We start from the raw sequence: 27582 nt of genomic DNA, 5'->3' as shown, positions 1-27582 counted from the left end.
TAAGATTTCTAAAAAAAATATTTATTTGTATAACCATCTGCAAAATAGTCTTAAATAACAATAATATACAATAATGTTGCCATATGTTTCATGTATGTGACAGTCTGGCACAATAATTAAAAGACATGCATAGTGAGTCAGGAAATCCAGGCAATCTCATGTAAAAAAAGCAGCTCTATTATTCATAGTGCAAATCTGATCAGCTGATAACAAATATTCAGTAACAACAGCAGATAACACATTTGTACAAAAATATCATCCCACATACATTTAAGTGAAGATAAATATGCTGAAACACATATTACTTGCGCACTATCCTAAAATTACCCAACACATCAAAGGCTTACTTTATATTGAGGATGGGGCCTATAGTTCTTTAGTTGTTTTTAACATTGAGTCCTTTCAATCTTAACAATTACTAATAAGTTATTTTAAATTTCCCAATTTCTCATATCCTAGTCCAGGCACAGAGTGCTGGATGTGCAGTCTTTAGTGGGGTTTTTTTCCTCTCTTTGCAAACTACATATTACAATTAGTCCACTTCTTCCATCCTGGACAAATCATCGTCTCCTTCTAGGGGGGGCATGTCTTCCACCACCTGGTTTGTTGGTTCCTCTTCAGTTGGATCATCTTCATCAACACCTGCAGAGAGCACAAAAACCATATGACTGTATAACAAATAATCTCATAAGTGTATACAACTTCGCTAATTAAATCATTTCAATTTATCAGCGTAATTTAAAGGGACATGAAACACAATTATTTCTTTTTCAGGATTCAGATAGAATATACAATTGTAAACAATTTTACAGTTTACTTCTACTATTTAATCTGCTTCATTATCTTGGTATTCTTTGTTGAAGAAGCAGCAATGCACTACTGGGAGCTAGCTGAATGCACATGGTGAGCCAATAACATGAGGTATATATGTTCATACTTAAATAGGCAGCTCCTGAGCCTACCTTGGTATCCTTTTTTTAACAAAGGATACCAAGAGAACCAAACAAATAAAAGTTGTTTAAAATCACATGCACTATCTGAATCAAAAGATGTCCCTTTAAGCAATATGTTAAAGTCCTTCTAGAAATAAGAACCTTTAGCTCTTGCAAACAATTTCATTTTATGTTTGGGTCACCACGCAAAACGGGAAGCCCCGGCGATGCCTGTCACTCTAAAGGCACGATCGCCGGGGTAGGAGCGGGTGGGAGCCCCCAGATCTCCCTCAAGGTGGGAGAGTGCTAGTGACGGCTCTGAGTTGTCATTAGCACCAGAGTGGGAAACTCTGTGACGGCTCAGAGCCGTCATTAGCACTCAAAGGGTTAATTAAACCCAGTTTATCTCTGAAAATGGTGTTGTTTTTTCCCCCCACTCTTATTAAGGAAGCTGGAATACATACTGCATACTGAGTTATTCCATATTTTGTCTCAACTTGCTAAATGCTACTTAGTGATTCATTAGATCAATACAAAACTGTCATCTGGCCTCTGATTGGTTACAAAGGAGAGCAGTCAAACATACTCAGGATAAAGTTTTTATTGGGGTAAGGGGTATACCCTGCTCTGAATACAAAACTAAACTAAATAATTAAAGGTTTAAAATGTATTAAAGGGCCTAGAGCATACCATTTTAAATAACTTTCCAGTGTGATTGGATTATCAATTTGCTTCATTCTCCTGGTATTATTTGTTAAAGAAGCAAAAATGCATTGCTGGGAGCTAGCTGAACACATAAGATGAGCCAGTAACAAAAGGGATTTATGTTGAGCCACCAATCAGCAGTTAGCTCCCAGTAGTGCATTTCTGCTCCTGAGCCTACCTAGGAATGCTTTTTAACCACAAATATTAAGAAAACAAAGCAAATTATATAATAGAACTAAGAATTTCGTTTAAAATCACATGCTCTATCTGAATCACAATAGTTTGTTTGTCTTTACTGTCCCTTTAAGCAGTTAATTATTTATAGGTATCCATACATATACTTTATTATCCCTTTAAAGGGACATTCCGGTCAAAATTTAAATTCACATAGATGAATTAGATATTTGCAATATAAATGTATTAACAAAAATGCTTATAGTAAAAGTTATCACTGTTTTAGTATTAACATTTTTCTCTGCACGTGCATAGCTAGATATTCTCAGTGCACCAGCATTTTAAATACTGCAACTGCCCAGAGTGTCAGTGGGGTTTGTACACATGTCATCAATTAACCAATTGAGTCAATACCTGATGGTACAAGCACCTTAGGCTTCCTGAACAAGAGCTGTGTTTAAAATGCTGGTGCACGGTGCATACTTAAATACACATTCGAAACAGCTATAGCTTTTATTAGAAGCACTTTTGCCAATACACGTATATTACAAAAATGCATCTATTCAAAACTGAAATGCACTCATGTGGATTCCAGTTTTGGCTGGAATATCCCTTTAAGAATCTATTCAACAATAAACATTACTTTGCATATCTTTATTATAACCTTTGAACAATATATTGAAAACACTGCTCTTACCTAAACCAAGCTTGATCATTCTGTAGATGCGGTTTGCATGGGTCTGTGGATCTTCCAGACTAAAGCCAGATGACAGGAGGGCAGTCTCAAAAAGAAGTATCACAAGATCCTTTACAGACTTGTCATTTTTATCAGCCTCTGCTTTCTGCCTCAGACTTTCAATGACTGGATGTTCACTGTTGATCTCAAGGTGTTTCTTTGCAGCCATGTAACCCATAGTGGAATTGTCCCGAAGAGCTTGAGCCTTCATGATTCTCTCCATATTGGCTGTCCAACCGTACGTGCTTGTTACTATACAGCAAGGAGATTCCACTAATCTGTTGGACAAAACCACCTGGGGAAGATACAAAAAGAAAATGTATGCTGACCTGATAAATGTATTTCTTTTTTGACACGAGTCCACGGATCATCTTAATTACTAATGGGATATTCACCTCCTGGCCAGCAGGAGGAGGCAAAGAGCACCACAGCAAAGCTATTAAATAGCTCCTCCCTTCCCTCCCACTCCAGTCATTCGACCGAAGTTAAAGAAAGAAAGGAAAAGCCAAGGTGCAGAGGTGTCTGAAGTTTACATAACCCACAACCTGTCTAACAGGAACAGGGCGGGCCGTGGACTCATCGTGTCAAAAAATAAATAAATTTATCAGGTAAGAATAAATTTTCTTTTCTTTTTTATGACACAATGAGTCCACGGATCATCTTACTTACTAATGGGATTCAATACCCAAGCTAGAGTACACAGATGATACGGGAGGGACAAGAACCTAAACGTAAGGCACCACTGCTTGAAGAACCTTTCTCCCAAAAAAACGGCCTCAGCCGCAACAAAAGTGTTATATTTGTAAAGCTTTGAAAAAGTGTGAAGATAGGACAAAGTTGCAACGCTGCAAATCTGTTCCATAGAAACTTCATTTTTGAATGCCCATGAGGAAGCAACAGCCCTCGTTAAATGAGCCGTAACTCTCTCAGGAGGCTGCTGCCCAGCAGTCTCATATGCAAAACATATGATACTCTTCAGCCAAAAAAACAGACAAGTAGCCGTAGCTTTCTGTCTTACGACTTCCTGAGAAATAACAAACAAAGAAGAAGACTGACGAAAGTCCCTAGTCATCTGTAGGTAAAACTTTAAAGCACAGACCACGTCTAAATTGTGCAGAAGTCGTTCTTTCTGAGAAGAAGAATTAGAACACAAGACGTTACAACAATCTCCTCACTTTACCTCTTCCTATCACTAACATAGGCAAAGAGAATGACTGGGTGGGAGGGAATGGAGGAGCTATTTAACAGCTTTGCTGTGGTGCTCTTTGCCTTTGATTATTATGTAGTCAGTGAAATGACTGGTTAACCTGGTTAAATAATACAGGGCATGTTATATGTAGCGGTGACAATTGTACATCTTGCAATGTTATGGTTGTGGGACTTCAGAAGTACTTTTACAGGAAAAACCGTCAAACTAGACTTCTATGCAAATTGTAGAACAAAATTGGTAATTTATTTACTTGAATATAATTGTTGGTCTTTAGAGTGTGTGGGTCAAACCTCTTGAGAATTGAGAGGTAAAATATAAGAACATTTAAAAGGATCTTGAGAATATTTAAAATAAAAATAAAAAAATGAATCGCTAGACATTTCAACAATGGTATTTAGCATATTGTAGTCAATAGTGATGATATACCGAACCCTGGAGTTCAAGGACTTTGTTTTTCAGTATGTTGATTGGTCCGCTGCCTTGTTATATCTTCCCCTACAGCCACCTAAACCAATCAGGGCTTTAAGCTATCTGTTATGTCAATAGAGTCCTTCAAGCCCTTGAAACTTTATGAAGTGAGTACACATCTAAATGGTTCTTAACCAGTTAAAGAGATGGTATTGTCAGCTAAATAGCTATTGACCTATTCACACATTTAGCACAAAGCGTTCTATGTATTAAACCCCTAGGACTGTAAGAATCAAAGGTCTCATTTGTTCTTAAAGGGACATGAAACCCAAACATTTTCTTTCATGATTCAGATAAAGAATACCATTTTTAAACAACTTTCTAATTTACTTATATTATCTAATCTGTTTCATTCTCTTGGTATCATTTGTTGAAGGAGCAGCAATGCACTAATGGTTTCTAACTGAACACATGGGTGAGCCAATCACAATCAATATATAAATATATATACATCCACCAATCAACAGCTAGAACCTAGGATCTCTGCTGCTCCTGAGCTTTCCTAGATAAACCTTTCAGCAAAGCATAACAAGAGAAGGAAGCAAATTAAATAATAAAAGTAAATTGGAAAGTTGTTTGAAATTGTATTCTCTATCTGAACCATGAAATAACATTTTTGGCTTTCATGTCCCTTTAAAGTGAAGGACAATTTGGATGAATTAGTGCCCGGTTTTTAATAAACCTATTAAAAACAAGGGCACTTTAATTCATCAAAATTGACATTTCACTCCTTTTATTCAAAAATGTACATTTTAATCCTGAAAGCCGCTCCAGCGATTCCCCCGGCCGCCTCTTCTTACATCAGAAATGACGAATCCTCCAATCACGGCTTTCCCCCCGGGGGGATCACGGCCTGATGCAACGCCGTGATTGGAGGAAGCCGGATTCATCATTTTGGACCCGCGAAGAGGGCTTGCGATGGGCAGGGGAAGCGCTGCAGCAGCTGTCAGGATTAAAAGGTAATTTTTTGAGGAAAAAGAGTGAAATGTCAATTTTAAATAATTAAAGTGCTCTTGTTTTTAACAGGATTATTTAAAAAAAAGGGCACTAATTCATCCAAATTGACCTTCACTTTAAAGTGATTGTGAACTTTAATGAATTAAAACCCAGTATCAAAACATAATCTTAAAAACAGGGGCACTTTAATTAAAGTTTACAAAAAGACGCTTATTTTTTATAATACTTACCATTGCATTATGGTAAACATAACGCTAATCCTCCGCCCGCATCTCCTGCTTTCTTTAGCAGATCGATGGTGAATCCGGCTTCCTCCAATCGTTGTGTGCCCCCTTTGGCATCTAGCTCGTGGAGCAGCGCACCGATTGGAAGAAGCTGGATTTGTCATTGTTCTGCTAAAGAAAGCAGGAGATGCGGGCGGAGGATCGGCGTTATGTTTACCATAATGTAATGGTATTTTTTTTTTAAAAAAAATAGCGTCTTTGTAAACTGTAATAAATTTAAGTGTCCCCGTTTAAGATTATTTTTTGATACTGAGCTTTAATTCATTAACATTTACAATCACTTTTATTTAAAGTTATAGCAATTTATAAATCTTAAACGACAGATACTGTAATGCATTTCAAGTTTTTGCAATTTTGCGTGAAACCTACCTTCTCAACTTTCTTATCCAGAATGTCTTTCATGATCTTGCAGAGGTTCTCATACTTGGTTTTTGTCTCTTCCTGCTTCTTCTTTTCTTCCTCATCTTCTGGAAGCTCCAACCCCTCCTTTGTAACAGAAACCAGCGTTTTCCCATCAAACTCCTTTAGCTGCTGCACACAATACTCATCAATAGGCTCTGTCATATAAATCACTTCCAGACCATGTTTACGAAGTCTCTCTACGAAGGCAGAATGTGCAACCTGCTCCTTTGTTTCACCTAGAAAAGACGAGTGAAGATACATTATAGAGAGAATACTACAACAATAGTATGGCAGTTTCCAATTAAAAATGACATTTTCTTGCTACTATAAATATATTTTTTTATTAATACTCTCTGCTGTAAGGACACTATGTATAGACCAATTTGTGGATTTTTTTTTTTTAATAATTTTACAGAAACAAGATAAATTGTTAAGGTAGTTCTCAAGTTAAAGGGATGTTGTACATGTAACTTATTTATCATGGATATAAATGGGTTTTATGTCTCTTTATATCTTTATTTCTATTTAAATGTTAGTGATCAGCTGATTCATTTATCATTTAAAAGGACACTGTACTCAAATGTTGTATCCTGCATATTAAAGCAGCGATTCACCAAATTGATTTTTGTTTTTGTCCAAAAAATGTGAATTAAAAGTGGATTAAATTGAAAGCCAACAATGTACCTATCAGCCAATGAACATATTTTTTTTCTTTCATGATTAAAGGGACACTGTACCCAAATTTTTTCTTTTGTGATTCAGATAGAGCATGCAATTTTAAGCAACTTTCTAATGTACTCCTATTATCAAATTTTCTTCATTCTCTTGGTATGTTTATTTGAAAAGCAAGAATTTAAGTTAAGATGCCGGCCCATTTTTGGTGAACAACCTGGGTTGTTCTTGCTGATTGGACAGCACCAATAAACAAATGCTGTCCATGGTTCTGAACCACAAATTTGCTGGCTCCTTAGCTTAGATGCCTTCTTTTTCAAATAAAGATATCAAGAGAACGAAGAAAAATTGATAACAGATGTAAATTAGAAAGTTGCTTAAAATTGCATGCTCTATCCGAATCATGAAAGAAAAAGAAAAAAATTGGGTTCAGTGTCCCTTTAAGATAAATACAGTTTTTAAACCTAACTTTTTTTATTGGCAAGTATGCTACATTTACAATTTTACATGGTAAATATCTGTATTCACTGTTTTACACAGGTGCAGATTAAACATTTTCTTTCATGATTTAGATAGAGAATACAATTTTTAAAACGTTTCCAATTTACTTCTTTTATCAAATTTGCATCATTCACTAAATAACAGGAAATTGTGTAGCCATCTAGCACTCTTGCTAATATATAACATTGTTGCAATACTGCTGCAGACACATGGACACTCTTAAACTTACCTGCCTGCTTTTCAAAAAAGGATAACAAGAAAATGAAGACAATTTGATCCTAGAAGTAAATTGGAAAGGTGTTTAAAATGATATGTTTACCTGTGATGTAATAGATATGTTTCTGATTTTCTTTCATTCTTGATACATATTCTGAGAGCGATATCATTTCATCTGCAGAAGCTGAAGAATTATATCTCAGTAGCTCTGAAAGTTTCTTCCTATTCTGTGAGTCTTCATGAATTCCCAGCTAAAATAAAAAAATATAAAGTGTAATTTTCCCCTACAATGATTGAATTAAAAATAACTGAGGTGCTCACATATTTCGAATTATTAAAGGTATAGGAAAGTCAAAATTAAACTTACATGATTCAGATAGAGCATGTAAGACACTTTAAAATTCACTTCGGTCTTCAAATGTGCTTTGTTCTCTTAGTATCTCTTGTTGAAAAAGAATACGCACATATCCTGCACTAGTGGGGGCTGTTGCTAATTGGCAGCTGCACACATTTGTCTTTTGTGATTGGATAACTAGATGTGTTAAGCTAGCTGCCAGTAGTGCAATGATGTCCCTTCAGCAATGGATAATAAGAGAATGAAGCAAATTTGATAATAGAAGTAAATTGGAAAGTTGTTTAAAATTGTATGTTCTATCTGAATAAAAAAAAAATGTTTACTATCCCTTTAAATATATAGGGACTGATTTATCAAGGGCCGAAGGGCCCCTGATGCCCGTTTCCACGCGAGCCTTCAGGCTCAACAGAAACAGCAGTTAAGAAGCAGAGGTCTTAAGACCGCTGCTCCTTAACTGGTCCGCCTGCTCTGAGGCTGCGGATATCAATCTGCACGATCCTATACGGGCGGGCTGATTGACACCCCCTGCTAGCGGCCGATTGGCCGCAAATCTGCAGGGGGTGGCATTGCACAAGCAGTTCACTAGAACTGCTTGTGCAATGTTAAATGCCGACAGTGTATGCGGTCTGCATTCAGCGATGTCTGGCTACAGCGTATCATATGCGCCAGACAATGATAATTCGGCCCCATAGAGTCAATTCAGCATTTTTTGCTCTGGAAATGTAAATCTGCGAGTACATTTATTTATGGAATACAGTTTGATTATTTAAATAAACATTTTCTTTTCGTGCAGGGTACAGAGATCATTTCTTTCACGATTCAGATAGAGCATGGAATTTTAAGCAACTTTCTAATTTACTCCTATTATCAATTTTTCGTTGTTCTCTTAGTATCTTAATTTGAAATGGCTAGAATTTAAGCTTAGCAGACGGCCTATTTTTGGTTCAGACCCTGGGTAGCACTTTCTGATTGGTGGCTACATATAGACACCAATCAGCAAGCACTACCCAGGTGCTGAACTAAAAATGGGCTGGCACTCAAGCTTACAGTCTTACTTTTTCAAATAAAGATACAAAGAGACGGAAGAGAAACTGATAATAGGAGTAAAATTGCATGTTCTATCTGAATCATAAAAATTTAATTTTGACCTACCTATCTATTCATCTATAGTAGTTCATGATATGTATAGGTCTAGGTACATTCTTCTCTTTTAATTATATTATTTAATTGTGACTGAGATACTGGAACATAAAAAGTAGCTGAATCAAATCTAAGGCTTCTTTTCGATCACGTCTAGACGATAGGCACTTTCTAAACATCATCATAAAAATACAGTTTTATGCTAATACATTGTAGCTTCTCCTTCAATTAAGATCTCAGAATAAAATGTACCTTTATGTTTTTCGAGAACTGTTCATAAAACTTCTTATAGTTTTCTTTATCTTCAGCCAGTTCCGTGAAAAGTTCCAAACATTTTTTCACCAGATTCTTCCTGATGACTTTAAGAATTTTACTCTGCTGCAGCATCTCACGGGAGATGTTAAGAGGCAGATCCTCAGAATCAACAACTCCTTTCATAAAGCCTGAAAAGAAACATTTCAAATGAAAGTATTATAATCATTTGCAAGAGAAAAAAACATAATTTATTTAAGAACTTACCTGATAAATTCATTTCTTTCATATTAGCAAGAGTCCATGAGCTAGTGACGTATGGGATATACATTCCTACCAGGAGGGGCAAAGTTTCCCAAACCTCAAAATGCCTATAAATACACCCCTCACCACACCCACAATTCAGTTTAACGAATAGCCAAGAAGTGGGGTGATAAGAAAAAAGTGCGAAAGCATAAAAAATAAGGAATTGGAATAATTGTGCTTTATACAAAAAAATCATAACCACCACAAAAAGGGTGGGCCTCATGGACTCTTGCTAATATGAAAGAAATGAATTTATCAGGTAAGTTCTTACATAAATTATGTTTTCTTTCATGTAATTAGCAAGAGTCCATGAGCTAGTGACGTATGGGATAATGACTACCCAAGATGTGGATCTTCCACGCAAGAGTCACTAGAGAGGGAGGGATAAAATAAAGACAGCCAATTCCGCTGAAAATTAAATTGATTAACCCTCATTTGTGAATATATTCAATAAAATGAAGACACAAATGAAATCATTAGCATGATAGTCCAGTTTAAAGGACCAGTCAAAACAGAGGACTTGCAAAATGCAAAACAACAAGACAAATGCAACGGCACCTAGTCTAGTAAATGTTGTCCCTTAACAATGCTAAAATAAATCATGATCTGATACTTGATCTTAAAGTAAACAGAAAAAATGAAGCAATTGCAATATCACAGGACCAAGAAAAGTACCTGAAACTAAATAATTTTCCAAAAATAAGATACAACTATATAAAGGAAAATAAATACTATTTTGCTATAAAAAACAATAGCATAATTAGTAGGAGTAGAGATAGCTCCAATAAATTGGAGAACCCTCCAAATTGAATTTAACTGCTGGCAAAGAATATAGTTTAAAAATAAAAGAAAATTCTCAGCCTATTCCATTCCCTAGTATGGGGAATTGGAAAGAAAACCTCTGAAATCACAGAAGAATAAAAAGGCAGAAATAGTGTCAGCTAGTCTTAAAGAACTAGTTACCTTAATATCCAAAATAATCAACACCTCTTCAACAAAGAACAAATGTACTTTAACCCCTTAACGACTGAGGACGTGCAGGGTACGTCCTCAGAAAAAAGGCAGTTAATGCCTGAGAACGTACCCTGCACGTCCTCAGTGTGGAAAGCAGCTGGAAGCGATCCTGCTCGCTTCCAGCTGCTTTCCGGTTATTGCAGTGATGCCTCGATATGGAGGCATCCTGCAATAACCTTTTTAAGTAATCCGGTGCAGAGAGAGCCACTCTGTGGCCCTCTCTGCACCGGAGATCGGTGGCTACCTGCGTTGGTGGGTGGGAGCCGGACCGGGAGGCGGGTGGCGGCCATCGATGGCCCTGTGGAAGTGAAGGGGGGCGGGATCGTGGGCGGGGGCGGCTGGGGGCGCGCACGGGCGCGCGCGCGTGCACGGGAGGGTGGGGGCGGGCGCGTGCACGGGGAGGGAGCGGGTGGGAACCGCTACACTGCAGAAAATGTGCAAATAAAAAAGATTAAAAAATCGAAAAATAAAATAATCAGCAAAGTGGTGGGGGTTTGTCTGTGGGTGGGGGGGGGGGAAGCTACACTACAGAAAAAAAAAAACAAAGAGAAAAAAAAACACTTTTTATTGTAAACTGGGTACTGGCAGACAGCTGCCAGTACCCAAGATGGCCCCCAATAAGGCAGAGGGGAGGGTTAGAGAGCGGTTTTGGGGGGGATCAGGGAGGTTGGGGGCTAAGGGGGGGATCCTACACAGTAGCATATGTAAATATGCTAAAAAAAAATTTCATTTTTTTTTTAAAACCCTTTTATTTTAGTACTGGCAGACTTTCTGCCAGTACTTAAGATGGCGGGGACAATTGTGGGGTGGGGGAGGGAAGGGAGCTGTTTGGGAGGGATCAGGGGGTGGGATGTGTCAGATGGGAGGCTGATCTCTACACTAAAGCTAAAATTAACCCTGCAAGCTCACTACAAACTCCCTAATTAACCCTTTCACTGCTAGCCATAATACACGTGTGAGGCGCAACAGGATTTAGTGGCCTTCTAATTACCAGAAAGCAACGCCAAAGTCATATATGTCTGCTATTTCTGAACAAAGGGGATCCCAGACAAGCATTTACAACCATTTGTGCCATAATTGCACAAGCTGTTTGTAAATGATTTCAGTGAGAAACCTAAAATTGTGAAAAATTTTACGTTTTTTTTAATTTGATCGCATTTGGCGGTGAAATGGTGGCATGAAATATACCAAAATGTGCCTAGATCAATACTTGGGGTTGTCTACTACACTACACTAAAGCTAAAATTAACCCTACAAGCTCCCTAAAAGCTCCCTAATTAACCCCTTAACTGCTGGGCATGATACACTTGTGGTGCGCAGTGGCATTTAGCGGCCTTCTAATTACCAAAAAGCAACGCCAAAGCCATATATGTGTGCTATTTCTGAACAAAGGGGATCCCAGAGAAGAATTTACAACCATTTATGCCATAATTGCACAAGTTGTTTGTAAATAATTTCAGTGAGAAACCTAAAGTTTGTGAAAAAATTTGTGAAAAAGTGAACAATTTTTTGTATTTGATCGCATTTGGCGGTGAAATGGTGGCATGAAATATACCAAAATTGGCCTAGATCAATACTTTGGGATGTCTACTAAAAAAAAATATATAAATGTCAAGGGATATTCAGGTATTCCTGAAAGATATCAGTGTTCTAATGTAACTAGCGCTAATTTTGGAAAAAAATGGTTTGGAAATAGCAAAGTGCTACTTGTATTTATGGCCCTATAACTTGCAAAAAAAGCAAAGAACATGTAAACATTGGGTATTTCTAAACTCAGGACAAAATTTAGAAACTATTTAGCATGGGTGTTTTTTGGTGGTTTTAGATATGTAACAGATTTTGGGGGTCAAAGTTAGAAAAAGTGTGTTTTTTTCCATTTTTCCTCATATTTTATCATTTTTTTTATAGTACATTATAAGATATGATGAAAATAATGGTATCTTTAGAAAGTCCATTTAATGGCGAGAAAAACGGTATATAATATGTGTGGGTACAGTAAATGAGTAAGAAGAAAATTACAGCTAAACACAAACACCGCAAAAATGTAAAAATAGCCTTGGTCCCAAACGGACAGAAAATGGAAAAGTGCTCTGGTCACTAAGGGGTTAATAATAAAAAAATTATATAAAAAAGTAGATTTGTTAGTGTCAATATCTGATGAAGAGAATTTCTGAAAGAGAAAAACACATCATCAGAGAAGGATAAATCAGTATGTTGTTGGTCATTTGAAACTTCAATAATTAAAAAAGAAGTGAAAAAGACCTAAAAATCATATTAGAAGGCACGAAGTCAGACATAGCCTTAATCAGAAAAAATATTTCTTATAAATCTTCTAAACATTTCTTGCACTTAAGAATGGAAATGTATAAAGCATAAATACTAATGGAATCTGCATGTAAAAGTATATCATAATAACTTATTACAAACCATAGCTAGAGATAAACATTTATAACATTTAAAATAAATGAACTTAGCTTTGGTAGAACTGAAACTCAGTTAAGCATTTTTCCAGAAGTGGCTTCTGACTCAGGGACAAACGGAGACATCTTGCAATATGTAATAGAAAAAAAACAACATATAAAACAAAATTGATCAAATTCCTTAAATTACAGTTTCAGGAATTGGAAAAAAATACCAGAGAACAAGCTTCTAGCAACCAGAAGCAATAAATAATGAGACTTAAATAATGTGGAGACAATAGTGACGCCCATATTTTTTAGCGCCAAAAAAGACGCCCACATTATTTGGCGCCTAAATGCTTTTGGCGCCAAAAATGACGCCACATCCGGAACGCCGACACCTTTGGCGCAAAAAAAAGTTAAAAAAAATGACGCCGGAAACAGAAAAAAAAAATTTGCGCCAAAAAAGTCCGCGCCAAGAATGACGCAATAAAATGAAGCATTTTCAGCCCCCGCGAGCCTAATAGCCCACAGGGAAAAAGTCAAATTTTAAGGTAAGAAATTTTTTTATTAATTCATATGCATTATCCCAAATATGAAACTGACTGTCTGAAATAAGGAATGTTGAACATCCTGAGTCAAGGCAAATAAATGTTTAAACACATATATTTAGAACTTTATATAAAAGTGCCCAACCATAGCTTAGAGTGTCACAGAAAATAAGACTTACTTACCCCAGGACACTCATCTACATGTTGTAGAAAGCCAAACCAGTACTGAACCGAGAATCAGTTTAGGTAATGGTATATATATATATGAGTATATCGTCGATCTGAAAAGGGAGGTAAGAGATGAATCTCTACGACCGATAACAGAGAACCTATGAAATAGACCCCGTAGAAGGAGATCACTGCATTCAAATAGGCAATACTCTCCTCACATCCCTCTGACATTCACTGCACACTGAGAGGAAAACCGGGCTCCAACCTGCTGCGGAGCGCATATCAACGAAGAATCTAGCACAATCTTACTTCACCACCTCCATAGGAGGCAAAGTTTGTAAAACTGATTTGTGGGTGTGGTGAGGGGTGTATTTATAGGCATTTTGAGGTTTGGGAAACTTTGCCCCTCCTGGTAGGAATGTATATCCCATACGTCACTAGCTCATGGACTCTTGCTAATTACATGAAAGAAAGGTGATGTAAAGATTTATTTATTTTTTAATCGGGTTAGAAACAGGTAGTTACGTTGCAATTTGCTTAGTGAATTAGATTTTCAAATGGACTTCATAATATAAAACTTTGGTAATTTATTCATTATAATAAAAAAAAAAATAGTTAATTTAAAAACTATTACATTTTATATCAACAAATTTACTTTGTACTCTTGGAATCATTTAATGAAAAGCATACCTAGGTAGATTCAGTTGCAGCAATGCACTGCTGGGAGCTAATTAGTAATTAGTGGCTACAGAGATATGCCTCTTGTCATTGGCTCACCAGATGTGTTCAGCTAGCTCCCAGTAATGCATTGCTGCTTTAGAGCTCCCTTGCAGGGGTTAACATATACAGGTATACCTCACTTTACAGCGCTTCACTTTACAGCGCTCTGTGGAGCTGAAGTTCAACCTTCAAGGATTTTGAAACAGTGTTGTAATCATTGTGATATTGCAAGAAAAGTGTCTGGCACCATTTTGTTATGCTTAGTTCACTCTGTTTATAGCAATACAGTGCAATCTGTGTCTCAGTGCTATAGTCTGGCAAATTGTACTACAGTGATTGTCACTTTTTTACAGGTACAGTATTTATTGAATACTAATTGAATACTTGCTGTGCTAATGTTAAAGAAAACGTAGCACTATTGCACCCCTAATATATGTTAGTTCAAACACTTTTTCAAGTTTTTAAAACACACTGGCAAGTGAAAAGAAAGCTAATACTGCCTTGTTTCACTTTAAGGCGGTTTTCACTTTACAGCGGGGCTCCGGTCCCTAACCCGCTGTATGAGCAGGGTATACCTGTAGTTGTATGCAATCAACAGTGAAATAATAAAATACTGTAACACAATGGAGCATTCTACTTATTAGACAAATAAACCCCTTTAAATACACCCAGCACTTAAAATATATTTTATCATATTTGTGGAAAAAAAGTTATAATAAATAATAAAGAAATAAGCTTTTATTCCCTCATTGTGCTACAATACATTGCAGGATTTGTTGAGAGAACAGAACTATTCCTAAACGATTTAGCTTGATATTAATGTCATCAATTACTTACTCAAATACTCAGGGATGAGCTCTTCGCAGTTGTCCATGATAAACACTCTGCGCACGTACAACTTAATATTGTTTTTCTTCTTCCTGTTCTCAAACAGATCAAAAGCTGCTCGTCTTGGAGCAAACATAAGAGCTCTAAATTCCAACTGACCTTCTACAGAGAAATGCTGTAAAAATGGGAAGAAAAATGGTTGCATCAAATTAAAAAAAAAAAAAAGTTTGTTTGTTATTTCAAGGTATGTCCCTGAACTGCATGATAATGCAACATTTGCTAAAAGTCCTATTCTTAAAGGTACATCAAGGCATTTGATAAAGAAACTGCTAATGCTGTATATTGTTAAAGGGACACAAAACCCTTTAACACTTTATTCATTTTCAAAAAATGTATTCTATCATCAAATTTGCTTTGTTGAAGAGGTTGTAGGTGTTTGGGGTACTACATGGAAGGAAATAGTGCTATCATCTAGTGCTCTTGCAAATGTAGAACATTATTGTAAAATTGCTGCCATGATCCTACGTCTCTGCTTTTAGACAAAAGATACCAAGAGAATGAAGAAAATTTGATAATAGAAGTAAAATTAGAAAGTTGTTTAAAATTGCATGCTCAGTCTGAATAATGAAAGAAAAAAAAATTGGGTTCCATGTCCCTTTAAAGATCTACAGAATAAATTTTCAAAAGCGGAACATTGTTTTTACACGGTGCGATTATTTAAATTCGCACAGATAAATACATTGTGGTGAATCAATAATTCGACCTTAAACTGCTTAGTTGTTCACAATCTTCCATGTGAATACTGCAGACATTCTGGTGATAGGGCCCCATTTATAATTTACCTATAATATATATTATTTGCACTAATTTGTCACACATCATTCTATATTCACTTACTTTAACAGCCAAGTGATCCTCCCAGTCATTGGTCAGACTCTTGTAAAACTCTCCATATTCCTCATTTGTGATGTCATCAGGGTTCCTCGTCCAGATTGGCTTAGTCTTGTTCAGCTCCTCGCGGTCAATGTATTTTTCCTTAATTTTCTTTTTCTTCTTCCTGTCACCTTTCTTGTCATCTGCTTCCTCATCAGAGCCCACATCCTCAATTTCAGGTTTTTCTTCACCCTTTTCTTTGTTTTCCTCTTCCTTGACCTCAGTTATTTCTTCGGCTTCGTCATCACTAATTTCCTTTTCACGCTGCTTTTCAACCTGTACATGAAAATACATTTGAATAATATGGTAAATTTACAATTTCTAATTATTTTTAAGCTACATTTTTAATTTTATTTTATTTTTTTATAGTGCACCCCCTCTCTGAATAAAAACGCAAACCCTAATATTCTGTCTAAGAAATATTAATGAGACAGTAAAGTTAAAATTAAACATTCATAATTCATATATAGAATGCAATTTTAAACAATTTCCCAATTGACCTTTATTACTGAATCTGCTTTGTTTTCTTGTTATTCTTTGTTGAAGAATAAACCTATACAGGTTCAGAAGCAGCGATTCCCTACTGGGAGCTAGCTGAATATTGTGGTGAGCCAACGACAGGAGGCATATATATTCAGCCACCAATCACCAGCTAGCTTACAGTAGTGCATTGCTGCTCCTGGTACTGCCTAGATATTCTTATCAACAAAGGAAACCAAAAGAACAAAGCAGAAGCAAAAGTTACGCTTACTGTACATATAAAAAGAAATAGTAATAGGATTAAGAATATTTTCATTAGTAATTCTGATATTTGTTTTGTAAACTAGGCTGGATATAATGTTCATTTAGATTTCTATAAATATACATATTAAAATGAATGATACGTCCTGGCAAACAGGTTCATCACTGTTATTAAAATTACTTTGTACCTGTACTTTGAAAAAAAAATTTCCTTAAAGAACTCTGAAGTCAAAATAATTAAAGGGACATTGTACACTAGATTTTTCTTTGCATAAATGTTTTGTAAATTATCCATTTATATAGCCCATCTGGGAGTGTTTTTAGAATAATGTATAGTTTTGCTTATTTTTTAAGAACATTGCAATGATTTTCAGACTCCTAACTAAGCCCCCAGTGCTAGCTGTATATATACACGCGTTAACTGACTCCTGTTTATATTATCTGCAGGGAAGGGGGGGAGGTGGGGAGTTTCTGCTATTTTTGTTTACCAAGCCCCTTGCAGTAATATGAAAATTGATGTATACTGTCCCTTTAAGTGTGACAATTGAGACAGAATATACAATTGTTTGTTTTACCTTTTCCCTTAGTTATCCTTTGTTGAAACTTAGCTCCCTTGCATGACGGCATACCTAGGTAAGATTACATGTGTGCATGTGTCCTGAGCAATATAGTGCAGTAGTGTTTGCATCAAGGCTTGTAACAATGTTATATTTTGTTACAAACACCACTGCTATCAATAAATCATAAAAATAACCAGTCTGCAGATGCAACGCCTTACTTACATACAAAGTAATAGGATAACCAATGAACTGTGAGTGTTTCTTTATAATTTCTTTTATTCTACGTTCCTCCAAGTACTCTGTTTGATCTTCTTTTAGGTGCAAGACAACCTTAGTTCCACGAGATAAAGGTTCCCCTGTTGACAAAAGGTAGTTAGATTAAATATGGAACTATTTTAAATTAACATTAAAAAAAGATTACATGATATTTTTTTTTAACTTGAAATAAAAAGAAAAAAATATAAATATGAAAGTTATCTATAGTTATTTTTTTAATGTTTGTCAGGTCCAGCTTTAAAGGGACATTAAACACTTTGAGATGGTAATATAAAATTATAAATTGTTTATATAAAACAACTCTGCAATATACTTTCATTATTTATTTTGTCCTCTTTGCCTGTAATTCCATTCTGAAATTGTGAGCTTTTCAGTTCCTTTTAGAAATGGAAGTGCAGAACACTGTTAAATCCAGCACATCCATTGGCTGCACACTCTAATGACCTATGTATAACTGTCCCTAATTGGCCACAGCAGAGAAGGTAACGCATTTTTCAACATGGCAGCTCCCAGGGTTTTATAGACACTAAAACTTTACACTTATTTTGTCACTTTTTAAACAACTAATGAAACTTTAAAAAATACATCTACATATTAGTCATGGACTAATCTTTTCTTGGAATGCATCATTCTATCTAGCATGTATTTAGTGTTTAATGTCCCTTTAAAGGGATATGGAACACACAAAAAATGTATTTGATTCAAATAGAGAATACAATTTTAAGCAACCTTCCATTTTACTTCTATTATATAATTTGCTTCATTATTTTGGTATCCTTTGTGGAAGAAGTAGAAATGCACTACTGGGTGCTAGCTGGGTGCACTGGGTGAGTCAATAGATGTTGCATATATGTGCAGTCACCAATCAGCAGCTCCTGAGTCTACCTATGTATATTTTTCAACAAAATATATCAAGAGAACAAAACAAATTAGATTATATAAGTAAATTGCAAAGTTGTTAAAAATCACATGCTCTGTCTCAATCAGGAAAAAAGACCATTACAGAATATCTATTTTTTGCAACTTTTTGCAGCATACTGTCTGTTAAAAGGGATGCTTAGCAAAGTTTACACGCCCACAGTACCAATGTGGGTGCGTAAGGAACCTTAAATTGGTGCATACACTCTGACTGAAACACAAGCACCTGTGCACGCACCAATCAGAAGCATACAATGCTAAGTGATCAGAATCTTGCTAGCTATCTTCCCCAGACAATATCTTGAATGGAAATGCAACCCCAATTTTTTCTTTTATGATTTGAATAGAGCATGCGATTATGAACAACATTCTAATTGACTTCTATTATCAATTTTTCTTCATTCTCTTGGTATCTTTTGTTGAAAAACAGGGCGAAAGCTTAGGACATGGCCCATTTCTGGAGAACTATATGGCAGCAGTTTAGCAAGCGCACTAGATTGCAGCACTATTTCCTGAAATGTAGTGCTTAACACAGACTAACATGGGAACAAAGCAAATTTGATAATAGAAGTTAATTGGAAACTTTTTAAAAATAGTATGCTCTGCCTGAATCACAAAAAGAAAATCTGTGGGTTTCATATCGCTTTAATAATGCCTTTTTTATAGCAAATCTTAACTTTCTAATCTGTATTCAATCCTTACTGTCAAACGCTGCTGATGTAGATTATTTTTTTTAATAAATGTTTTTGAAAATGTTAAAATAATCATAAAAAAATATATAATCAAAATTATTAATTACACAGCAGACAAAAACTGCTAAATAAAGTTTTTTTAGACTACTAAATAAAGCTTTTAGATTGCTAAATAAAGTTTTTTTTAGACTACTAAATAAAGTTTTTTTAGATTGCTAAATAATTTTTTTAGACTACTAAATAAAGTTTTTAGATTGCTAAATAGTTTTTTTAGACTACTAAATAAAGTTTTTAGATTGCTAAATAAAGTTTTTTTAGACTACTAAATAAAGTTTTTAGATTGCTAAATAGTTTTTTTAGACTACTAAATAAAGTTTTTAGATTGCTAAATAAAGTTTTTTTAGACTACTAAATAAAGTTTTTAGATTGCTAAATAAAGTTTTTTTAGACTACTAAATAAAGCTTTTAGATTGCTAAATAAAGTTTTTTTAGACTACTAAATAAAGTTTTTAGATTGCTAAATAAAGTTTTTTAGACTACTAAATAAAGCTTTTAGATTACTAAATAAAGTTTTTTTAGACTACTAAATAAAGCTTTTAGATTGCTAAATAAAGTTTTTTTAGACTACTAAATAAAGTTTTTAGATTGCTAAATAAAGTTTTTTTAGACTACTAAATAAAGCTTTTAGACTACTAAATAAAGCTTTTAGATTGCTAAATAAAGTTTTTTAGACTACTAAATAAAGCTTTTAGATTGCTAAATAAAGTTTTTTTAGACTACTAAATAAAGTTTTTAGATTGCTAAATAAAGTTTTTTTAGACTACTAAATAAAGATTTTAGATTGCTAAATAAAGTTTTTTTAGACTACTAAATAAAGTTTTTAGATTACTAAATAAAGTTTTTAGTTTTTTTAGTCTGTTCTAATGCTAAAAACAGTCAAATACAATAATGTATTTTCCTATAAGATATTATACTTACCATTATCGACTCTAACTGTGAATGATCCACCTGCAGAAGACTCCCAGACATACTGCTCATCATCATTGTGTTTGGTGATCACTGTGACCTTCTCGGCAACAAGGTACGCAGAGTAGAAACCAACACCAAACTGGCCAATCATGGATATATCAGCTCCAGCCTGCAGAGCCTCCATAAATGCCTTTGTTCCAGACTTGGCGATAGTACCCAGATTGTTAATGAGATCAGCTTTGGTCATACCAATACCAGTGTCTATTAAAGTGAGAGTACGCTCTAGTTTGTTTGGAATCAGATCAATGTTTAATTCCTTTCCAGAATCCAGCTTGCTTGGGTCAGTCAAACTCTCATATCTGATTTTGTCCAGAGCCTGAATTCATATATAAAATATATAATGCTACATAAATTTTCACATAAAAACAGTTATATGTTGAATAAGAAATTATTTTTAAGGTTTTCATTAAAAAAAAATGAAAAATTTGAGCTGCAGTGTATTTAAAAAAATAATAAATATATTATTTATCTTAAAAGGACAGTCTAGGCCAAAATAAACTTTCATGATTCAGATAGAGCATGTAATTTTAAAACAATTTTCCAATTTACTTTTATCACCAATTTTGCTTTGTTCTCTTGGTATTCTTAGTTGAAAGCTTAACCTAGGAGGTTCATATGCTAATTTCTTAGACCTTGAAGCCCACCTCTTTCAGATTGCATTTTAACAGTTTTTCACCACTAGAGGGTGTTAGTTCACGTATTTCATATAGATAACACTGTGCTCGTGCACGAGAAGTTATCTGCGAGCAGGCACTGATTGGCAAGACTGCAAGTCTGTCAAAAGAACTGAAAAAAGGGGCAGTTTGCAGAGGCTTAGATACAAGATAATCACAGAGGTTAAAAGTATATTATTATAACTGTGTTGGTAATGCAAAACTGGGAAATGGGTAATAAAGGGATTATCTATCTTTTAAAACAATAACAATTCTGGTGTAGACTGTCCCTTTAATAGTATTCATATTTTTCACAACTATCAATAGTGTTCAGTGTAGAACAACCCAATAGGGCTAAAAGCACAAATTCTATGTTCAGTACACATTTTCCTTACTCAGGGTCTATATATAGCTCATTCAATGCTGTATTATTATCTTAAAGGGATAGTCTAGTCAAAATTAAACTTTCATGATTCAGATAGAGCATGCAAGTTTAATCAACTTTCTAATTTACACCTATTTTTAAATTGTCTCCGTTCTCTTGGTATCTGTATTTGAAAAAGCTAGGAGCCAGCCCATTTTTGGTTCAGCACCTGGGTAGTACTTGCCGATTGGTGTCTAAATATAGCCACCAATCAGCAAGCGCTACCCAGTGTTCTGAACCAAAAATGGTCTGGCTCCTAAGCTTACATTCCAGCTTTTTTCAAATATAGCTACCAAGAGAAAGAAGACAAAATAATAAAAGTAAATTAGAAAGTTGCTGCTCTATCTGAATTATGAGTTTAATTTTGACTAGACTATTCCTTTAACATTTAGTCACAGATTGAAAAGGACAAAATTTACTACATTTTATTAGGAGTCACTGATTTTACATTTAAATTCAATATTTAAAAGAGATACTAAACACATCTCATGCACCTCCTGCTAATCACGGGTGCTGCCATTATCAAATTCATCAAAATTTACATTTCACTCGTGTTGTGAAAAAACACTTACCTTTTAATATTGACAGCCGCTCCAGCTTCCTCCGCCCGTCGCAAAGCCTCTTCCTGGGTCTAAAATGAGGAATCCGGCTTCCTCCAATCACGGCGCTGAATCAGACACTGATTCTCCCAGGGGAGAAGCCATGATTGGAGGATGATCGATCCATCATTTCTGACTTCAGAAATGGCTTGTGACGACCGGGGGAAGCTGGAGCGGCTGTCAAGTTTAAAAGGTAAGTATTTTTTCACAACGAGTGAAATGTAAATTTTGATGAATTAAAGTGCCCCTGTTTTTAATCAAATTTTTAAAAACCCGGTACTTTAGCATCAAAATTTACATTCACTTTAACATTTCCTGCTCTATCTGAATCATGAAAGAAAAATGTTGGGTTTCATATCCCTTTAAAGAGACATTAAATACTAAATACATTCCCTTCTAGATTGTAAATTCCCACAGAAGTAGGGCCCTAAATTCCTCATGGATTTGTCAAATTTTGTCTTATCTCTTATAAGTATAAATAGACAGAGATAGTAAGGTTATACGGATGGAGAAACACTCTAATCCTGGGAGACCAAAAGCCGTCGTCCACATGGCTTAAAATCAGCACACACAGAGCTGCTGATACTATATAACGAAGAGGATTCCGGAGTCCCAGAGAAAACGAGAGGTTTAAAGCTCATAAACTAGAGCAAACATTTCCAAACTAAGTAGTTATTATTAGGTATAGACACTATGCACACTGCACTGTGATAAGATGCACATAAAATATATATTGAAAGTTATAGTTAAAAAGTTCACACAGGAGCTGCGGTACACGCAGTCACTCACAGTATAGAAGACAGGGAGGGAGGTAATGACGTCTCTGACGCGTTTCACGCCGGTTGGCGCTTTTTCAAAGTTTCTCTTATAAGTATCATTGTTTTGCATATATCAATTGTACCCATATAAATAAAGTATAATAATAAAAAAGTTATGTACAGGTGGCCCTCATTTTACAATGGTTCAATTTACACCGTTTCAAATAACAACCTTTTTTTCAGTCATGTGACTGCTATTGAAAAGCATTGAGAAGCAGTACATTTATTAAAATAGCCAGTAGGTGGAGCTGTCCGCTTGTGTTGCAGCAAAGCCAAGCAAGCTGAAATTAATCAGTTTATCCAGACCTGAGCTATCGAGCAGATTTCAAAGGAACAAGATCTTCCTGTCTATAAATCAGTCCAGATTGTATTTAGTGAAGACCATATTAAATATCATTGTATTATTATAGCTATACCAATTAACTCAGCGTTTCCCTAACCCAGTCCTCAGAACCCTTAACAGGTAAAATAATCAGCTTATGGTATGGGCAAGATAATTATTTTACTTGTGCTCTAGTAAATATATAACGAATTTGTGGCCTGTTAAGGGTCCTGGGGACTGGGTTCGGTAAACACTGAATTAACTGAAATAATTAATACATTACAGGACAAAATTGCACTAAATATGCTTTAGAAAGTCATAAAACCCAACAGATTTACTGCTTTTCATATATTCTTGAAAACAATATAAAAAAAAAAAAGTTTTAAAGAAACAAACTTACATCTGATGAGTTGGAAATCAGCTCCCTAAGGAAGATCTCCTTGTTAGAATAAAATGTGTTTATGATTAGGGACATCAGCTGAGCTATCTCAGCTTGAAAAGCAAAAGTCTCCACTTCTTCCTCCATTCGTTGAGTGTTTCCATTGTCTTCCGGCATCTAAAGAGGAATATGGAAACAGGTTGGGAATACATATATTGTGGACAGTAAAGCTACAAGATGATATATACACCCTAGACGCTGGGGTCAGCAACCTTCGGCTCCCAGATGTTTTGGAACTACATCTCCCACAATGCTGAGACACTCTTTAGGCTATCTGAGCATCATGGGAAATGTAGTTCCAAAACATCTGGGGAGGAAAATAACAATTTACAGACCCAGTTCTTCAACATGGATATATAAAAGCTGATACATAAACTGAAGACTTGCACTGCTATACCAAGCTGATCACAGTTAATTTGTTGACCCTTGCTCATGAAATATATATATACTGTATATATAAAGGATTACAATCTGTTTTTAATGTAATATTCACTGTATGCATCATACAAAGATGAGCATTACTGCATGTAGGCCATGTCCCCTCTCCTGAATTACAAGCTAACATCACCACCTTGATACAGACTATTAAAGTGACATGAAATCCGAATGTTTCTTTCATGGTTTAGGTAGAGTATACACTTTCCAATTTACTTCTATTATTAAATTTGCCTCAGTTTATTGATATCATTAGTTGAAGGAGTAGATGTGCAGGCCACCAATCACCAGATAGCTCCTACTAATCTATTGTTCCTCCTGGGCCTACCTAGGTATGCTTTTCAACAAAGGATACCAAGATGAACGAAGTAACTTTGATAATAGAAGTAAACTACAAAATAGATTAAAAATTGCATGCTTTATTTTTCATTTTCATTTCAATGTCACTTTAAAGGCCAAAAACAACTACTATCCACACACAAAAAAAGATGAACACTGGAATATAATGACAGAACTAAATTCTAATGGCTATAAAGTCTGGGCTGCATCACTAACAGCAAGGGAACCCCCATGATACAGGCTAGGGGGTGACCATATTGCCGCTTTAAAAAGGGACATATGAAGAATACATACGGCAGGGTTCTTATACAAAACATTTATTTAAACAGCCCTGACATATGTATTTGACATATGTGTCCCTTTTTAAAGCGGCAATATGGTCACCATGTTCCCTGTGTCACTGTACTATCCACTCGCTGTGACTCTTCCACGATAGCTGTGCACCCACTCACCGTGTATCTCTTGTGCCACTTGCACTAAGTCTGTGCTGTGTATTATCCCACTCACCGTGTATCTCTTGTGCCACTTGCACCAAGTCTGTGCTGTGTATTATCCCACTCACCGTGTATCTCTTGTGCCACTTGCACCAAGTCTGTGCTGTGTATTATCCCACTCACCGTGTATCTCTTGTGCCACTTGCACCAAGTCTGTGCTGTGTATTATCCCACTCACCGTGTATCTCTTGTGCCACTTGCACCAAGTCTGTGCTGTGTATTATCCCACTCACCGTGTATCTCTTGTGCCACTTGCACCAAGTCTGTGCTGTGTATTATCCCACTCACCGTGTATCTCTTGTGCCACTTGCACCAAGTCTGTGCTGTGTATTATCCCACTCACCGTGTATCTCTTGTGACACTTGCACCAAGTCTGTGCTGTGTATTATCCCACTCACCGTGTATCTCTTGTGCCACTTGCACCAAGTCTGTGCTGTGTATTATCCCACTCACCGTGTATCTCTTGTGCCACTTGCACCAAGTCTGTGCTGTGTATTATCCCACTCACCGTGTATCTCTTGTGCCACTTGCACCAAGTCTGTGCTGTGTATTATCCCACTCACCGTGTATCTCTTGTGCCACTTGCACCAAGTCTGTGCTGTGTATTATCCCACTCGCCGTGTATCTCTTGTGCCACTTGCACCAAGTCTGTGCTGTGTATTATCCCACTCGCCGTGTATCTCTTGTGCCACTTGCACCAAGTCTGTGCTGTGTATTATCCCACTCGCCGTGTATCTCTTGTGCCACTTGCACTAAGTCTGTGCTGTGTATTATCCCACTCGCCGTGTATCTCTTGTGCCACTTGCACCAAGTCTGTGCTGTGTAGTATCCCACTCACCGTGTATCTCTTGTGCCACTTGCACTAGGTCTGTGCTGTGTATTATCCCACTCGCCGTGTATCTCTTGTGCCACTTGCACTAGGTCTGTGCTGTGTATTATCCCACTCGCCGTGTATCTCTTGTGCCACTTGCACTAGGTCTGTGCTGTGTATTATCCCACTCGCCGTGTATCTCTTGTGCCACTTGCACTAGGTCTGTGCTGTGTATTATCCCACTCACCGTGTATCTCTTGTGCCACTTGCACTAGGTCTGTGCTGTGTATTATCCCACTCACCGTGTATCACTTGTGCCACTTGCACTAAGTCTGTGCTGTGTATTATCCCACTCACCGTGTATCTCTTGTGCCACTTGCACTAAGTCTGTGCTGTGTATTATCCCACTCACCGTGTATCTCTTGTGCCACTTGCACTAAGTCTGTGCTGTGTATTATCCCACTCACCGTGTATCTCTTGTGCCACTTGCACTAGGTCTGTGCTGTGTATTATCCCACTCACCGTGTATCTCTTGTGCCACTTGCACTAGGTCTGTGCTGTGTATTATCCCACTCACCGTGTATCTCTTGTGCCACTTGCACTAAGTCTGTGCTGTGTATTATCCCACTCACCGTGCATCTCTTGTGCCACTTGCACTAGGTCTGTGCTGTGTATTATCCCACTCACCGTGTATCTCTTGTGCCACTTGCACTAAGTCTGTGCTGTGTATTATCCCACTCACCGTGTATCACTTGTGCCACTTGCACTAGGTCTGTGCTGTGTATTATCCCACTCACCGTGTATCTCTTGTGCCACTTGCACTAAGTCTGTGCTGTGTATTATCCCACTCACCGTGTATCACTTGTGCCACTTGCACTAGGTCTGTGCTGTGTATTATCCCACTCACCGTGTATCTCTTGTGCCACTTGCACTAAGTCTGTGCTGTGTATTATCCCACTCACCGTGTATCTCTTGTGCCACTTGCACTAGGTCTGTGCTGTGTATTATCCCACTCACCGTGTATCTCTTGTGCCACTTGCACTAGGTCTGTGCTGTGTATTATCCCACTCACCGTGTATCTCTTGTGCCACTTGCACTAGGTCTGTGCTGTGTATTATCCCACTCACCGTGTATCTCTTGTGCCACTTGCACTAAGTCTGTGCTGTGTATTATCCCACTCACCGTGTATCTCTTGTGCCACTTGCACTAAGTCTGTGCTGTGTATTATCCCACTCACCGTGTATCTCTTGTGCCACTTGCACTAGGTCTGTGCTGTGTATTATCCCACTCACCGTGTATCTCTTGTGCCACTTGCACTAGGTCTGTGCTGTGTATTATCCCACTCACCATGTATCTCTTGTGCCACTTGCACTAGGTCTGTGCTGTGTATTATCCCACTCACCGTGTATCTCTTGTGCCACTTGCACTAGGTCTGTGCTGTGTATTATCCCACTCACCGTGTATCTCTTGTGCCACTTGCACTAGGTCTGTGCTGTGTATTATCCCACTCACCGTGTATCTCTTGTGCCACTTGCACTAGGTCTGTGCTGTGTATTATCCCACTCACCGTGTATCTCTTGTGCCACTTGCACTAAGTCTGTGCTGTGTATTATCCCACTCACCGTGTATCTCTTGTGCCACTTGCACTAAGTCTGTGCTGTGTATTATCCCACTCACCGTGTATCTCTTGTGCCACTTGCACCAAGTCTGTGCTGTGTATTATCCCACTCACCGTGTATCTCTTGTGCCACTTGCACTAGGTCTGTGCTGTGTATTATCCCACTCACCGTGTATCTCTTGTGCCACTTGCACTAGGTCTGTGCTGTGTATTATCCCACTCACCGTGTATCTCTTGTGCCACTTGCACTAGGTCTGTGCTGTGTATTATCCCACTGCTGTTGAGCTCCGCTGCTGTGATCCTGTTGGCTCCTCACGAGCTGTGACTCTGCTGCTCTCCTCGAGTGTTTACCCGGAGACCCCCAGCTGCTCACTATATAAAGCACCAGCCGGTTTCTAGAAGCATCCACTCCTCCAGTTCTGGAAGCAGCGAGAAAGCGAAGCTTCCAGAGTCAGTGAGAGAGATCTGAGATCTACTGCAGTGACTGA

General features: G+C 36.9%; 1 protein-coding gene across 1 annotated transcript; it reads right to left on the bottom strand.

The window, feature by feature from the left end:
* LOC128644842 (heat shock protein HSP 90-alpha) lies at nucleotides 1–27582 on the bottom strand. The gene is made up of 11 exons (XM_053697442.1): nucleotides 27319–27582; nucleotides 23359–23514; nucleotides 20092–20458; nucleotides 17450–17583; nucleotides 15891–16202; nucleotides 15003–15168; nucleotides 9005–9195; nucleotides 7361–7508; nucleotides 5836–6104; nucleotides 2509–2842; nucleotides 1–642 (listed from the first exon to the last, which is right to left on the bottom strand). The coding sequence occupies exons 2-11, from the start codon at nucleotides 23512–23514 to the stop codon at nucleotides 533–535; spliced, it is 2187 nt and encodes a 728-aa protein (XP_053553417.1). The 5' UTR covers nucleotides 27319–27582; the 3' UTR covers nucleotides 1–532.

Source organism: Bombina bombina, chromosome 1 (genome assembly GCF_027579735.1).
Source record: "Bombina bombina isolate aBomBom1 chromosome 1, aBomBom1.pri, whole genome shotgun sequence".
In the NCBI taxonomy this organism is placed as follows: Eukaryota; Metazoa; Chordata; class Amphibia; order Anura; family Bombinatoridae; genus Bombina; species Bombina bombina.
Note: the sequence above shows the minus strand (reverse complement) of the source record. Positions and strands in the feature narration are given on the sequence as shown.